We start from the raw sequence: 16,378 nt of genomic DNA on the forward strand, positions 1-16,378 counted from the left end.
CTCCAGGTGCAATGTATCCATCTACAATAATGTGTTTAGTGTTTGGACTCGTGATTTATTTTGCTAAACATTTAGTTCCAGAAAACATCTATTTCAGTCTTTTAAGGCAGTTTGTTTAAGAAGATTTTCAGATGCGTTGCAGAACACGATGGTGTATGAGAAATACTATACCAGCATATATTTATAGTTCAAGAGCTTTGTGGTTACAAAACCCTTTTAATGTACAACAAAACACTTTCTTTTAAATATTTATACATATCTGACATGGAGAAAGAGCAACAGTGTGTGCACAGTATATGGGTGTCAGTTAAAAACAATGGCAGCATTTATACTGCAAGCCTAATGCATATATTTTTGGTTGCATCTGTTACATTGACTTTAGACATAACTGCGTTACATTAAATCCCCCAAACAGTGCAGGCCTGTACTGCTCAAATTGATCGTGCAAGTAAATGGATTTGCTTGGCGCAGTTCAGAGGTTTTGCATGGATATTGGTGCATGCTGAATAGTTCAACTAAGCACTTATTTTAGTGCCTCTTAAAGCTCAGCTATATAAAACAGGCTGCAAATGGTAGATATGAATCAAACAAAGTGAGATTAGTGGTTAAACATGTCAGTGAGACTGAAACAAAATGCAGTATGTGCCATTTGTTATTAAGTCCTTAATAGACTGATAATGGATTATTATTTTGTGTGACTCAGCAGAAATGTGATGACTGAGCCGCAGAGTAAAAAGAATTAGTATGGGCAAAGATTTTGAGGCCTGTAATAACATCCCACCGAACATGAAGCACTTCCTAACAGGTTAGCAGGTTTTCTGCAGTGCGCTGCATCTCTGCTCATAGGTAGTGTGCAGAGGTCTGAGTTTTAGCACCGAGTCCTGGCGCAGAGCAGAATGAAGGCCTTTTCTCCTCTCAGCATTGCACTAACAGAGGAGCCTTACAGAGGGCTCATTGTGAGCTGGGGCCCTGCAGATCCCTACATGAAAGCAGAGTATGCCTCATGCTCACCTCAGGAAAAGGAAGACAAATATCTCATACTTAGGATTGAATAACTTATGTGTCTCTTTGGGAAACAAAAAAAGAAAGATGGTTGTAAGGGATTAAAGGATTTTCGCAGTTGGGGGTCTGTCGGCGTGCAAATTGTGTGTCTGTTCAGTGTGTGTGCGTGATGCAGTGTGGTATGGGGTGGGCGCTGCTGTAGATGTGACCAAAACTCAATTTCTCCCTTAGCTCAGTCTCACTTCTTACCTTCACACACACAGTCAGGTAGGGCACACAGGTCCGGGAGTGTGTGCACACGTCCACGTCACACACCCAGAAGCATCCTCTCTTGAGTGACCTGTTGCCATTGGCCAGGCCCACCAACCCTCTGCCTGTCCGATCTGAAGAACAGGACCATTTGGGAAAGGAAGGAGAAAGAGGTAAGGGTTCTTCTGTATGTTCTTCTAAATGCTGGTGCTGTGCAATAGAGCAAGGGATCGGACCCAAGGGTTTCCCCTTCTGCTTCTTAGCCTCAGCGGCCACTACATGGCCACTAAGGCTAGGCTAAAATAAGCTAAAAAAAAAAAGCTAAAACTGTTGTATACAAATAAGTCAAATGGTTTTATTTATTTGTATATAACTCACTTCATGATATAACATATGGGTGGACTCCATGGTATTTATCAATCTTTTTTTGTAATTCTTGTAACAACAATGCACATTTGCAAAGTCAAAAGAGTTAAAATACACACAACCAACTGTACTGAGACTTGAATTTCTGGCTTGATGACATAATAGTTCTTGAATGTTCTCGTAATACTGATACTGACAGGTTTAAGTGGGCTAACAGGTGACCTGTGTGGTAATGATGGCAATTAATAAAAGTGTTCTTTATATTGGCCTTGGTTATATTAGTTTTCCATTTCTTGTTTTTTGAGGGTTCATTTTAGGTGTGATAATGTCTCTGCTTGATTTTTAAGAGGACAGTTATTTTGTTAAGCTTTACAAATAAAATGATAAAGATTATTTGCTGAAAATGTGATGGAAGAGCTGTAAATAGTGTCACAGACTTTTGATGTCTTGCTTGTGTGTTCCAGGTCGAAGGCTGTATTAAACTTCTCGATTGAAATCTTAAATCTGATCAGTTATAATGGAATTACTAGAGAGATAAGATATATTTGTAATATGTGTTTAATTAAGCTACAGTGCTTGTATATTTTTGCATTTTGACTTATTGGAAGAAAATAAATCATAAATATATCTATATTGGCTGCACCACTAGATGAAGAAATAGCAGAATCAATGAGCATGTGGAATGCTGTTGGGTAGAGCCAAAAACAACATTGGGATAGTTAGTTCTCACACACATACTCACACGGGGTCTACACACAGCAAACACTGCCGGGAGTTTGTAAAAGCCGAGCTCTGTGTTCAGTATAGTCCCTTCTTTGAGCATTTCCCTGCTGAAGCTGTCGGGCATTGGTACACTAAAGCTTTACAGAGAGACGCTTTTTCATGCATAGATACAGACTGAACTAGTTTGCGTCTCTAATCGATATCACCATTATATATTGTCTGAATGTGATGGCATGTGTTGATTGCCTGTCAGAAACCCACAGGGAACGGATTTATGCTTAAAAATGCAGTGGTTTCTAGAGAGCAGCTATACCCCAAAATAGCCTTTCACTGAGTTACATGGATATGTGTATGAAAGAGAGAGAGAGAGATAGAGAGAGATCACTGCCTCACTGCCATGCTGTCCACAAACCTCGGTGGAATTTCGAACTTGAGTGTAGAGACAGACACTCATAAAGGGGCTCTGTAAGAGTTCTCCCTCTCTTGCTCTCTCTTGCTTCATTCTCTCCATCTCACCCTGAGGACCAGAACTTGGTCTGCCCATTAAGTGTGCCCTTCATTTCTTCCACTCCATCTGGTCATTGCTTTCCTCTGTGCCTCTTATCATTTATAAGAAATGCATATATCTCTACTGTTATAGAAAAATAAATAAAAACTAGCATTATGGTTTATATATTAAACAAGAGAAAGAATGCAAAGAAAGATTGAGATTAAGAAAATGAGAAAGTGTATGAGAGCTGATACTTCAGTTAAAATATTTCACAAATTTTTATCATAGACATCATTTGGACAAGAATTAAAGGGCCATGTAGAACTCAGCTGAACGATCCAAGGGACCCAGTCAGCAGAATTTTCCACCAAAATCAGCACAAGAGATGGAAAAAATGTCTGCAGATTCTTTCTGGGCCAGCCGATGACTAGCTGGATATTGAACAATGTGAAAATAACCATGTTTTATTGTCTTTCCATTATGGCATGACTTTGTGATAGATCATTAATCCACATTCTAAAAGGTTTCAGGGGATTGTTCATGGAATCATATAGAACCTTTATTCAAAGTTAATAAAACACTTGTATGAGGAAACTTTTTTCACAATGTGCGCTTTTTTTAAAAGGAAAATGCTATATGTGTCATAATTATGTTTAAAAAGAAACCTTTTGTGATGTCAGCCACCTCACTTCTGACCTTTCAACTTTAACACACAAAGCAGTCACTGAGTGGATTCAAGATGGCCGTCGGGTTAGGTGGTGGTTTCTTGGCCCTTGTAAGTGAGCTAAAAACTTTAGGGGTATATTTAAGTATTATGTTACTGTGATTGTGTCAGTAATTTAGTGTCGGTGATAGGATGGTAATTTCGCAAGAGAGAGTTTAAATGACAATTTCCTTTGTTTTCCCAGGGTAGCATTTTTTCCCCAGTTGTTCCAGATTCTTTAGTCTTACAAGAGACAGATATTTTTATTTTTTAAGAAGCATTCCATTCAAACTCCCCCCTGTCCTGTAACTACTCTATTTTCACTCCTCAACGTGAGCATTTTGAGATCTCACTAGACATTAATCCATCTGACTCCATGTGTAGCAGGAAGATGGTAACGCTGAGGTTGATGTGGGGACTCCTGGTCCTGTGTGTGGTGGCAGCCTCTCCCCCCAGATACGCCCGACAAGCAGAACTAGACAACTATGACAACAACAATGTGGATTTAGAACGAAATGAGGATCCCGACGATGTCTATGACTATTACGATGGAATTGATGAGCCACAGGTAAGAGAGTCATCCAAGAGTTTTATGTTTTAATAAGTTATCCTGATATGTTATTATGGGCAGCCATATGTTAATATCAGTGGTGTCTGGTGTTTTAAAATGAGTCAAAGTCCTCTCATTATACACATTTATGTACATTTATATTCCTGTTATGCTTAATTCTCCTGGTTAAATAAGCATTACATTAAACAAAAAGAGACCAAATCCACACAATTCTAGTTTGTATTTTTACACCAAGTAATGTTATTTATTAAAACCAAATATAAATTTCATCAAGTTTTCATCGCATTTTTAAATTTATTCCAAAATAGTAGCTAAAGGCAGTAACGATTTAATCAATATAAACCAATCATATAATTATGACCACTGACAGGAGAAGTTAATAGCACTGATTATCTCTTCATCACGGCACATGTTAGTGGGTGGGATATATTAGGAAGCAAGTGAACATTTTGTCCTCAAAGTAGATGTGTTAGATGCAGGAAAAATGGGCAAGTGTAAGGATTTGAGAGAAGGAATTGGAGGATTTTGAGGGTTTGACAAAGGCCAAATTATGAAGACTAGACGACACGCTAGATGCTGGGTCAGCGCATCTCCAAAACTGCTTTTGTGGGGTGTTCACAGTCTGCAGTGGTCAGTATCTATCAAAAGTGGTCCAAGAAAGGAACAGTGGTGAACCAGACAATGTCTTCATGGGTGGCCAAGGCTCCTTGATGCACGTGGGGAGCGAAGGCTCGCTTACCTGAGGAAGACATGGCACCAGGATGCACTATGGGAAGAAGGCAAGCCGGCGGAGACTGCGATGCTTTGTGCAATGTTCTGCTGGGAAACCTTGCGTCCTGCCATCCATGTGGATGTTACTTTGACACATGCCACCTACCTAAGCATTGTTGAAGACCATGTACACCCTTTCATGGAAACGGTATTCTCTGGTGGCTGTGGCCTCTTTCAGCAGGATAATGTGCCCTGCCACAAAGCAAAAAGGGTTCAGGAATAGAGGAGCACAACAACGGGTTTGAGGTGTTGGCTTGGTCTCTAAATTCCCCAGATCTCAATCCAATCGAGCATCTGTAGGATGTGCTGAACAAACATGTCCGATCCATGGAGGCCCCACATCGCAACTTACAGGACATAAAGGATCTGCTGCTAACATCCTGGTGCCAGATACCACAGCTTACCTTCAGGGGTCTAGTGGAGTTCATGGCTCGACAGGTCAGGGCTGTTTTGGCAGGTAGTTCTAATGTTATGCCTGATTGGTGCATATTATTTGTGAAATAATTTTCAGCTTTTCTTTTTAATAGTCAAATTATTTTCAGCAATCATCAAGCTTGTACATACTGATCACAGACACAAAGATGTACTTTTAATTTCCCTGAGCTAATTGCTCACTAAAACTCCCATCATCATGTTTTCAGGCCTTTTCAAGTTTAATTGTGATGTGACAAAAAGCGGTGAAAGTGGCTGAGTTTTTTAATTAGTTTTCCCTTTAACACCATTGTATTCATTCAGGCCGAATCCAGTGCTTGCACGAAAACAAGAGGTGGGATTTATCACATGAACCAATCATATCCAATCATAACCAATCATATCCAATCATATCCAATCATAAACAATCATATACAATCATATACAATCATAAGGCTTGTTCGACTTCCCCTACCGATACGCAGACCGATCGGCACAGACTTGAAGCAGTGCATGTCGGTTAGAAATTTTGTCCGACTGGAGACAGCTCCGACAGCACATGACTGTGACGTATGTCAACAAAATATCACAAGAGCGATTCGAGACCAGCCGGCTGATGCACCCGGTGCAGATTCTGAAGGGTGGCTGCAGCAGGATGCAAGAGCTCTGATGACGACACAACTGATCCACGATGGGTCGGATTCACCGCATGACAGCGCTCACGTGTGTTTCGTGTTTATTCTAAAACCTTATGTTATGCTAATGCTCACAAATCATTTATTTATAACAGTAAAACCTCTTTTCATATAGTCGCGATGTTACATTGTCATGTTTATCAAACTAAAACTGATCAAATCCGTTGACAACACTTCATTGATAGTGTAGGTTTATATGTTGAACTTTAATCTTGTCCAAATAGACGCTTTTTTAAGCAGTACTCAAAGTACTGAATGAAGATGTCATCTGAAACATCTGTGTATTTGAGAAATATTGCATTTATTTAACTTCAGCTTTGATAAAGGTGCAAACACAGCGCAAGCGTCACTGCGGGAAGCAGAAAGTGTCCGACTTCACGTCTCCATTTGCAGCTCCTCCCCGCCTCTACTCGCTACTCTTGCAGATCGCATGCATCCAGCCGCAGCCGATGTCGAACACACCTATAGTGTGATGGAGCCATTGCCTCCTCTCACGTGACTTTTCCCCACTAAACGTTTTATGTCACATTTTGTAATATTTATGTTGTTTTATTTTTGCAATATCGATTAATAATCTATTTCTTGAGAGGACACTGCCTCCCTTGCCTACTCCGGGGAAACGCCCCTGGTCAATATTTAAAATGCTCATGGCTGTGACCTCAATAACTGAGATTTTGGGTTGACCCTATTTTGTAGCTCAGTTTCCATTAATTGGTTTTGTATTATCACCTGAAATCTTTAATTTCAAATACATTTTTCAAAATTGTCAAATTATCACAAAAATGTTGCATATAAGGGTTTTGGATCAAGCATCATTTATATCTGGACTCTGATTACAACTCCTCTCTTTGCATATTCATTAGTTTCCTCTAGTCAGTTGAGATGGCTAATGCTCAAGCATTGGACTCAGTTCTAATTGCCATGCAGTAATGTATTGCAGTAGTTTTGCTTCAGGGTGTTTGACAACTTTTCATTTGCTCTGCTGATCCAAATGTTCCTGGGGATAATCGTATCCAGCTATGTCAGTCTTTGGTTTATGATTTCATTTAGAAACTGGTTTTAACCCAGCTGCTGTGCTTCAGGGTCGGTCACTGAGGGCATGTGGGCCTGTATTTACTCATCCTCTCTGATTGCAGATGAGTTTTCGGCTTTGCATACTGTTGTTAGTCCCTTCTCATGATAATAACCATCATTTTCAGGAAATTTCCTTTTTAATGATACAAAGCTGTCAAAGTCCATTTGTGACGCTTCATTTGCATTCAAATATTGTTTTTGTTATTGTACTTCAATGTATTTTTTTTAAGAACTGCCCATAAAGGCATGCTGGTGCAGCAAAGTTCAGTGTGTCAGTCTGATTTATATTTTTTTCTTTAATATAACAAATACTTCTCTTGGACAACATATCATCTGTATGATAGACAAACCAGATGTTGTTGAAATGTTTTCAGCTGAATTTTCCACTGGCACAACCTTACTGAATGAGAGGCAGACACGGGCATTTTTCACTGTACTGAAGGTCACTTTTAAACAACAGTTTAAAAGTGAACAAGCATGTCATGTATACTTTTTGGCTGGATGCACATTCACATCACTAATAGTTGCTCAAAGCATCTAAATTTGCAAATGCTTACTGACTATTTGTCATCTACTCTTATATCAGCTTTGAAAGAGAAAATACTTCCATTTTAAAGGGATATTTTAGTTAAGAACATGAATTTGTGAATGTCTGTAATTGTACCCATCTTTACATGCTTTATTAAATTAAATGTTGGTGTAACATTTTTTCTGAAGTTAAGCTGCAGATATGAAGAAATGTATTCTGTAATAACTATGATATAACAATGCCCAGTTTAACATCTTCGGCATGGAAAAAAAGATAGGCTAAAACTATGTTTGACTGGCACAAGCCAATATGGGTTTTTAGAAGGATCACATCAAAGCCAAAACATTTAACTTGATCCTGATGTGAATGTTATGTAGTTAAACCCACTACCAAAAGCACACTTGTGAGGTACAACACATTTTCCTTCTAATGTGTTTTTTCAGCTCTTCAGGATATTGTAAATGTTTAATAATTTGGGGGAATATTTGTTGTTTTTCACCATGTGGAAAGTTATATTATTGTTATAACTGTAGTTGATTTAGATTGTTGGTACTTTTTAATGTACATAAACTGATAAGTTGAAGTTACTAATACATTTAAGAGTGTTTTAAGGTTTCTGTGGTGCATCATTTTCTGCATTTGTCTGTGTAAGTGCATTTATGAACAAGGAAAAGGTGTATTTTACACTCTCAAAAGAGTTGCTGTCATGCTGTCAAAAAGTTCCTGCTGAATCTGTGTGAATCTTGTGCTCTAAAGGTCAAACTTACAGAAATGCAGATCTGGCTTTTTGGTTTCTGAAAAATAAATTAGAAATATAATGCATAGTTGCAGCAACATCTATGCCTAATAAATGCTTATAATATAATAATTGTGTATAATACATTATATATTAATATTATAAAAAAACGCTTACTTTTGTTCCATATTTAACCATCATCTTCTGTCCCAGCCGATGAAAATATAAAATTAGCTTTTAGTTGAACCTAATGACACCTCAGTGAGCTGTAACAGTACAAAACAAACTGTTGCATTGCTAAACTTCCCCTACGGAAAGATAAAAACAAAATACTTTCAAACGTTCACAACACTCACAAAATGTAAATTCCCTCATAAAATCATCTTTTATCTACCCTTTTCTTTATTTTTTTGAGTAAAGAACAAAATGCTGACAGCTTGTGAGTCACTATTGTAGAAAGGATTTTGGTAGGGTTCCAGAAAGATCTCACACATCCTGATATATGAAATGAGTCAGCAAGCATATATATGAAAAGCAAGCATATACTAAACAAGACATCTCGAAGACAGGTTCTCATCATTAATAGGTTTTGGACTTTTGTCTTCACACATGCTGGCAGAAATAATAGTGTATGCATTTTTTTAATTAGTTAAGTTTAGCATGTTCAAATTGACCACAGTGTGAGACAAATGTGCAGAAATATGGATTTTTCTGCTACCATGTATGTCTTGGTTCCACAAGGACCATTTCTAGAGAAGAGCATCTGCTTGCAGACGAGACTGTGAATGGTTTCACAGCTCCACACTCTGGATTGTTGCGGAATCGAATACAAAAGGCTGAAAGAAACATCACAACAAATGCAGGCACATCCAAATCAGCACATCAATATGTTCTGTAATTTGTCTCACACCTTATGACAATTAGCAATTGTAAGGAAGAGGGCGAATTTGAAAGCTTTGATTGAATAGGCCTGATACCCAGTGAAAAGCCCATTACTCAAAGAACAGTCCTCTGCTGAGTCACACCTCGGAATTGTTTCTGTTACAATGAAATGTGTCTGCAAGACTTTATGCTTTATCGGGACACAAACACACAGATGTCTAATGTATAAATGGTTTGTACTTGGGATATCAGTACATAGTTTTAAAACAATATGAGGTGTGAACCAATCCCACTTGTGGAGGGCCAACGTCATGCAGACTTCAGTTTCTTAGAACATCGATTTGCACATTCAGTAGTGTTTAATTAGAGTTAGAGCTTGACTCCCCAGAAAGGTTGCTCTACAAGAGCAGTATTGGGTACCTTAATTGATTGAGATAATTATGTTCTATTTGTCTTAACCCAGAACTTTTTGTCAGTTCTTGAAATCATCGGCAGTCTGAGAAAGCAATGGTTTGTAATATGACTAAAATGAGTACAGTGTACTGACCTGAACACTTCTTGCAGATAGAGATTGGCACACTGGGCCCTGATGAGGACATTGATCCTTCACATGGTGCGTCATTGGAGGAGGAAGAGGAAGAGGAGGAGAGGATTGTGGAGCACAAAGAGCATGACAAACAAGAAGAACGGGGGACAGTTGAGGGGAGAGACCACAATGAATTACCCATAATACCCCAGCTTATTCCATCAGGCGCTGCGTCAGGGACTCTGATGGGCCCTAGTGCTCAGGGAGGTTTGTACCATGCATATACAAAAGCACACACTACTAATTGTCATGACTAGCCTGCCAACCATTCCATCATAATGTTGTTCCATTTAACTGGCAATCTGATTGGTTAAATGAGTTTTAATAATTCTTGACCTTTTTATGTGCATCATTCTTTTGCTTTTTATGTGCATCATATCCAGTTAATCAATCATAATCTTTACCGAACCAGTCCATATGGTTCTATGTGTAATTCTAATTCTAACAACTGTTCTAACACCTAACCTTGTCTTGAACAAGAGGAGGAGCTTCGTCTGACGCCCATTGACATCCTTCAGATTTCTGGGGACATTTCGGGTTCTGGCGACTTGGGCTCAGGAGCCTCTGGAGACTTGCTTGATGACAAAGGTTCTGGTTCTGGAGAGCCTTTGAGCTCTGGAGGTTCTGGGGCCTCTGGTGACATTTCAGGTTCTGTGGACTCAGGGGACCTTGGTTCTGGAGTCTCTGGGCTTTCTGGTTCAGGCATAATATTGATTTCAGGTGGAGGTCAGTACTCAGGACTTTAGTTTGTTTGATATATTTATGCTGTCAGAAAGAAATGTGCAAAATATTTACCTTTAGGGTACAACAGGTTGTCATTGGGGTAGTACCTTTATGGTATAACCTTTGAAAACCGTGTACGTTATCTATGCCCTGAAGGTGCATATTAGAACCTTAGGAGTAGTAATATGTAGGTAAGGTACTACTATGAATCTGTTAGGGGTAAATAAGGTACAAATATGTCCCTTTAATGGTACTTCACTTGTGACAAGCTATTGTACCCCTAAAGGTAGTTATTGCTTTTTTTTGTAAGTGTAGCTTAAAGGGGTTCTTGATTACTTCAGCACAGTATTTTTTTCGGGGGATGAAGTAGTGTAGAATGTATGGTCTATACATGTTAGACCTTAGTGGTTTTTTTACTAAATGTTTTAAAGGAAGTAACCATGATCTGTAATTCACAACCATTTACATTTTTGTATTGGTTAAACTCTTGATCCAAAATGGTTACCTCATTACATTGCCAGCATTGCTTTAATGCTGTTATCTCTCATCTGCTGTTGAGGAGGCTAATTTCTTTTTTGCCACCCTATCTTGTCTCTCACAAGAGGAGGAGCTCCACCTGGTATATGAAACCCTTCCACATGAAGCCTCTGGGGATTTTGGGGAGTCTGCAATCTCTTGGGTGTCTGGAGCCTCTGGGGTACCTGATGTATCAGGAGAGCCTGTGGTCTCTGGGGTACCTGAGATATCAGGGGAGCCTGTGGCCTCTGGGGTACCTGAGGTATCAGGGGAGCCTGTGGCCTCTGGGGTACCTGAGGTATCAGGGGAGCCTGTAGCCTCTGGGGTACCTGAGGTATCAGGAGAGCCTTTGGCCTCAGGAGTACCTGAGGTATCAGGAGAACCTGTGGCCTCTGGGGTACCTGAGGTATCAGGAGAATATGGGGCCCCTGAGGTCTCAGGAGAACCTGGAGCTGAGGAGTCAGGAGGGTCTGGGGTACCTGAGGTATCAGGAGAGCCTGGGCCCTCTGGGGTGCCTGAGGTGTCTGGAGAGTCGGGGCAGTCTGGGCAGTCTGGGGTACCAGAGGATTCAGGAGAATCTGGGGTACCTGAGGTAATCGGAGAGTCTGGGATGCCTGAAGTGTCTGGAGAGTTTGGGATCTCTGGGCTGCCTGAAGTGTCTGGAGAGCCTGAAGTGAGTGGAGAGCCTGAGGTCTCTTTGGGGTCAGGAGAATATGAGGTGACTGAGGCCCCAGACGTCACCACTGACATATTACTTCCTGACCTAGATAAAGGTCAGTACCATGATATCAATACCTTGCACTTCTATGACTTAGATTTATGAAAGAAATCTGACAGAGTTGGCTATTTTTTCGATCATGGATAGTTTAGACTAGATTAACAAGAATTAGGATCACTACTGAACATATTTTTGCACTCATCAATGCTAGACTTCAAGCCTTTTCTACAAATGTTATTCTCACTGGGAAAATCATTTAACTGGCTGATATTGGTTAACTGTGTGTTCATTTGCTTTGGTGTGCATTATAACAATAATAATATAACTTCTCAATGTCAATATTACTCACTGTCTGTCCTGTTCCATTGTCCATCAATCCATGTGCTAATATGTCTCCTAACACCTTAATGTTATTGTGTTTAACAAGAGGAGAGGATATTCCTAACAACCCCGACCACTCCCCTGGAGGGGACTGGGGGTGATATAGGGTCAGAGATACCTGATATTGACACAGATATTGACACAGATACTGACACAGATACAACAGGTCAGTATTTTACTTGTATAATGTGTTAACTGATTAAGTTCTATTGTTTACCAGAGATACCTACATATCAATATTTATTTGTGTAATATATTATACTGCAGGAGTATTAAATCCTGCTCCTGGATGGCCACTGCAGAGTTTAGCTCCAACATACTTGCCTGGAAGTTTCTAGTGATCCTGAAGTCCTTGATTAGTTCCGGTGTGGTCAATTGAGGATGGAACTAATATCTGCACTAAGGTGGCCCTTCAGGAGTAGGGTCCCTGCATACTGAATATGCGGCACATGTTCATGTGGCTTTGTCAGACATTGTAGCTTTCCTGTCTCTTAATGACTGATACCAAAGTGCAAAAACTCTTTGACCTTGTGTAGCTAAACAGGCTGCTGCTGGCATATGCATCAGTACAGTTTATGTGCTTTAATACGTGTTTGTGTTTGTCTTCTGAATGCCACCTTCTGGTTTGGTGGTAAGGTATGGCAACCTGTGTGCTGTGCGTCTGTCTGGTCGGATCTGTGTACTGTGATGACCTTAAGATGGACCGTGTTCCTCCCCTCTCCAAAGAAACCACTCATTTCTATGCCCGCTACAATAAAATTGCCAGGATCAGCAAGTCTGACTTCGCCAACTTGAGTATGTGTTTCTTCAATGGGAAAACCAAAAGTTTTAATTATGTCAAAAAATGTATTGCATTAATCCCTGCCCTGCATTTAAGTTTCTAGTTGAATATCTAGTAGAATTCAAATATGCTTCCAATTACAGAAGTAAATAGGTTGCAAATAACTATCTATCATTAGCCATTGGCTAATAACTTTCTTTTACTAGCCAGCTTGTGTGTTAGAGGCTAAGTTTAAGTGTAGCATAGACAAATTTTGCTTGCTAAACACTTAGGGTGTTTTCACACTTGGTTCGATTGCCTGGATCGAACCCAAGTTTGATTGCTCCCCCCTCCCCCCGCTGGACTGTGTTCATGTTATATTATTTGTGTCTGAACCGGGGTTCATTTGCGTCATCAAAGCAGCAGCTGTTTACCCGGTTGCTTAGTAACAACAGTGAGCGTGAAGGCGGCGAAAAGCATAGCATTGCTCCCGGTGTCATGACAAATCCTGTCCCCCTGTGAAATCGTGTCCGCAAGGACACCCAGAGTGATTCTATTGGCTGAAAGAAATTTTAATAGGTAATCTGTTCAGAGCCTGATTACAAATCTTACACAATCGCGTTTTGATTTTTGCTGTTTAAATTGTGTTAAAATAGTCTTTAATGTCTTACAATGCATATGTTTCATATATTAGTAGTATATAACTCAAGCTATAAGTGCTTATATAAGTATATAATTCAGAACATGGTTTTGCTCCCATTATAGCAATCAATTAAATGTTTCAAATAAATGTTTTGCGTGTGTACTTAGTATGGCAATGAATTCATAGTTTATTCGTTTATTATTTAGTTATTTTTAAACAATTGATTGTCCAGAACCATGTATAACAACTTTTGATCAGGCATTTAAAACCGCTACCAGCGGACACGATTTCACAGGGGGACAGGATTTGTCATGACACCGTCACTTTTATATTTTTGTTTTTGAACCGTTGGTTTTGTTACCAAAGCTTCTGTACGTAATGGCACTTGCGTCTATCTGCCGCAAATGCACTGCAAATTATCTAAAGAACACCGTAGATGAGAAGAGATAAGATCTACAGCTCTCTGCTAGCAGTATGTCACTGACGCACACAAAACACACATTTGTATCAACTCATGTGTCATTAATAGTGGTTCACTTCCGCGATTTAGTACGATTGCGTTCACATGAAATGAACCCCAGACCACCTTTTTAAGCGGACTACGTTCACATCATCCTAACCAACCGAACTCTGACGTCAATCGAGCCCGTCTGCGCAGCAAAAGTGCTAGTGTGAAAGCACCCTTAAACCGCTTGAGAGTTTCACTCTCCGTCAAGCAATTTGTACTAGTTCAGTTCAGCTCAATGGATACACATTTTTATGATATACTATGTTGTATTTTCCTGTTAATTCAGAATTATTCAAATTTAAAGAACAAGCAAAGATATACCATAGGCAATCTCACTGGCTGATGCTCATCTATTATCGTCCATGTTTTGCTTTCAGCAAATCAGATTAATATTCATAAGCCCAGCAGCTCATGAATTGTTAAAGGTAGTAGAATTAGAAGTAGTATATTTTAATAATAATTACTGTTATCTATTACTATTATCTATTTTTTACAGAAACACAGAATGACCAACAATATCTCTACCACCGTGGCAAAGATGATGGCTAAGTTTAGTTGACAAATAAAAAATGACAAATATGCGTTCAGACATTGTTACCAAGTTCTATCATTAAATAGTGCTTGATTATCTTAATAAGAATCTTATAATGCTTGATAGACTGATGTTAGGACTTTCAAATATTTAAAAAGCTGTGCCTTTTTACAAAGATAAGCTGATTTGGTGGAATCATAAAATTGTATATTAGTCTGGTAAACTAAAGTTTAAAAAAAGTATTAGTCAATGACTATTCTATTGCCACGGTGTGTGTAGAGGGCTGCAATTCCTGCTTATTTGAGTTCATATACACTGCAATTTTTCATAGCCTTATATCTTTACCATAATGCTAAAAGATGCATTTGATGTTTTCATGAATTGTACTGAATGTACTTATGTATTTTGTTGTCATGAAGATAAATTAAAGAGGATCGATCTGACTAGCAACGGCATTTCCAGGATTGATGATGATGCTTTCTTTGGCCTTCCTGCTCTGGAAGAGTTGATATTACGAGAGAACAGTATTAGACAACTTCCTGCTCTGCCACCCTCTATGACTCTTATTGACGCCTGTCACAACCAGTTGGGCAACACTGGCATCCAGAGAGAAGCTTTCAAGGTGAGAAAACATGCACAAAAATGTTTAATAAAGCATAGCCTTCAGCACATTTTTTTTGCTGAGCTTTCTTGCATATGGTGTTCCTTGAACTTGTGATAGACTGTTGTGCAAGTAGACCTGAGGGTACAGTTTACAGTCTGTTTAAATTAGACAAAAAACAGACAGCAGAAAAGCTGATGATGGTCTGGTCCTAATGGGAATTGCTGCTACTGCTCATATCGAGAGGTGTTGACTGTACCTTAGCTAATTTTGTTTGACAGGACTGTCATCAACCCATGTTTTCTGTTTTCAGGACATGCCAGGGCTACTTTACCTTTACTTGACTGACAACAACATAGACCACATCCCAGTTCCTTTGCCTGAGAGTCTGCGCTCCCTGCACCTACAGGTACCTGTACTCCCACCTCACTAGTGCCACACTGTGGACATCTATGACATTTGCCACCTAACTGAAATGTGAAATGTTTACATTTTTGAATATATTTTAATTTAAAGGAGGCAGTTTAAATTTAGAAATGATGCTGTTTATGTTATTATGAATTAAAATAAAAACCTAAACCTAGCATTAATTTATTGTCAATCTTTCTGGTGATCCTTTAATATTGACATCTTTACTATAATAAAATGATGAAGTATCACTCATAAGGTAATATAAATGTACATCTAAAACATTCTCTGTTTTATCATTCAGAATAACAATATCCAGATGATGCACGAGGACACTTTCTGCAATCCGCATGACTTAAATTATATCCGCAATGCTCTGGAGGACGTTCGCCTGGACGGTAATCCCATCAACCTCAGCAGAACCCCACAGGCCTACATATGTTTGCCACGTATCCCCATTGGTACCCTTATTTAAGCCGAAAAAACACACACTCAAATGCACACGTACAAAACTCACACGTATGCACATGCATCAAAACTCCTCTGTGCATACCTTTTTTTTTTTTTACTTTGGGCTCAAGCAAACACCTGGATATGAATGGCTGTCTTTAAAGGAGGTTGGCATAAATACATAAACTCCCACTCTCACAGGAGTTCTGGTGGACTCTTTTAACTCTACGCTGATTGTGTTTCTACCTTTTTACACAGTACATACTTTTCATAATGTAGGTTTGCAATCATATCTGGATTAATGTCGTCTCAAACACCCATGCACGTCTAGCCTCATAATCAATCTGTTT

General features: G+C 39.3%; 1 protein-coding gene across 1 annotated transcript; it reads left to right on the plus strand.

The window, feature by feature from the left end:
• The first annotated feature begins 3,594 nt into the window (after window positions 1-3,594).
• On the plus strand, window positions 3,595-16,295 carry epyc (epiphycan). Its single transcript, XM_067427995.1, has 11 exons — window positions 3,595-3,605; window positions 3,918-4,101; window positions 9,767-9,856; window positions 9,905-9,995; window positions 10,269-10,514; window positions 11,114-11,800; window positions 12,173-12,292; window positions 12,763-12,921; window positions 14,989-15,191; window positions 15,484-15,579; window positions 15,883-16,295. Exons 2-11 carry the CDS (start codon window positions 3,925-3,927, stop codon window positions 16,051-16,053), a joined length of 2,040 nt encoding a protein of 679 aa, XP_067284096.1. The 5' UTR covers window positions 3,595-3,605; window positions 3,918-3,924; the 3' UTR covers window positions 16,054-16,295.
• The last annotated feature ends 83 nt before the right edge of the window (window positions 16,296-16,378 follow it).

Source organism: Pseudorasbora parva, chromosome 20 (assembly GCF_024679245.1).
Source record: "Pseudorasbora parva isolate DD20220531a chromosome 20, ASM2467924v1, whole genome shotgun sequence".
In the NCBI taxonomy this organism is placed as follows: Eukaryota; Metazoa; Chordata; class Actinopteri; order Cypriniformes; family Gobionidae; genus Pseudorasbora; species Pseudorasbora parva.

Coding starts and splice junctions, on each gene's coding strand:
- epyc (XM_067427995.1), top strand. CDS start 3,925: ATGGTAACGCTGAGGTTGATGTGGGGACTCCTGGTCCTGTGTGTGGTG. Junction 9,857..9,904: donor AGGAAGAGGAGGAGAGGATT/GTGGAGCACAAA, acceptor GGGACAGTTGAG/GGGAGAGACCACAATGAATT. Junction 11,801..12,172: donor ACTTCCTGACCTAGATAAAG/GTCAGTACCATG, acceptor GTGTTTAACAAG/AGGAGAGGATATTCCTAACA.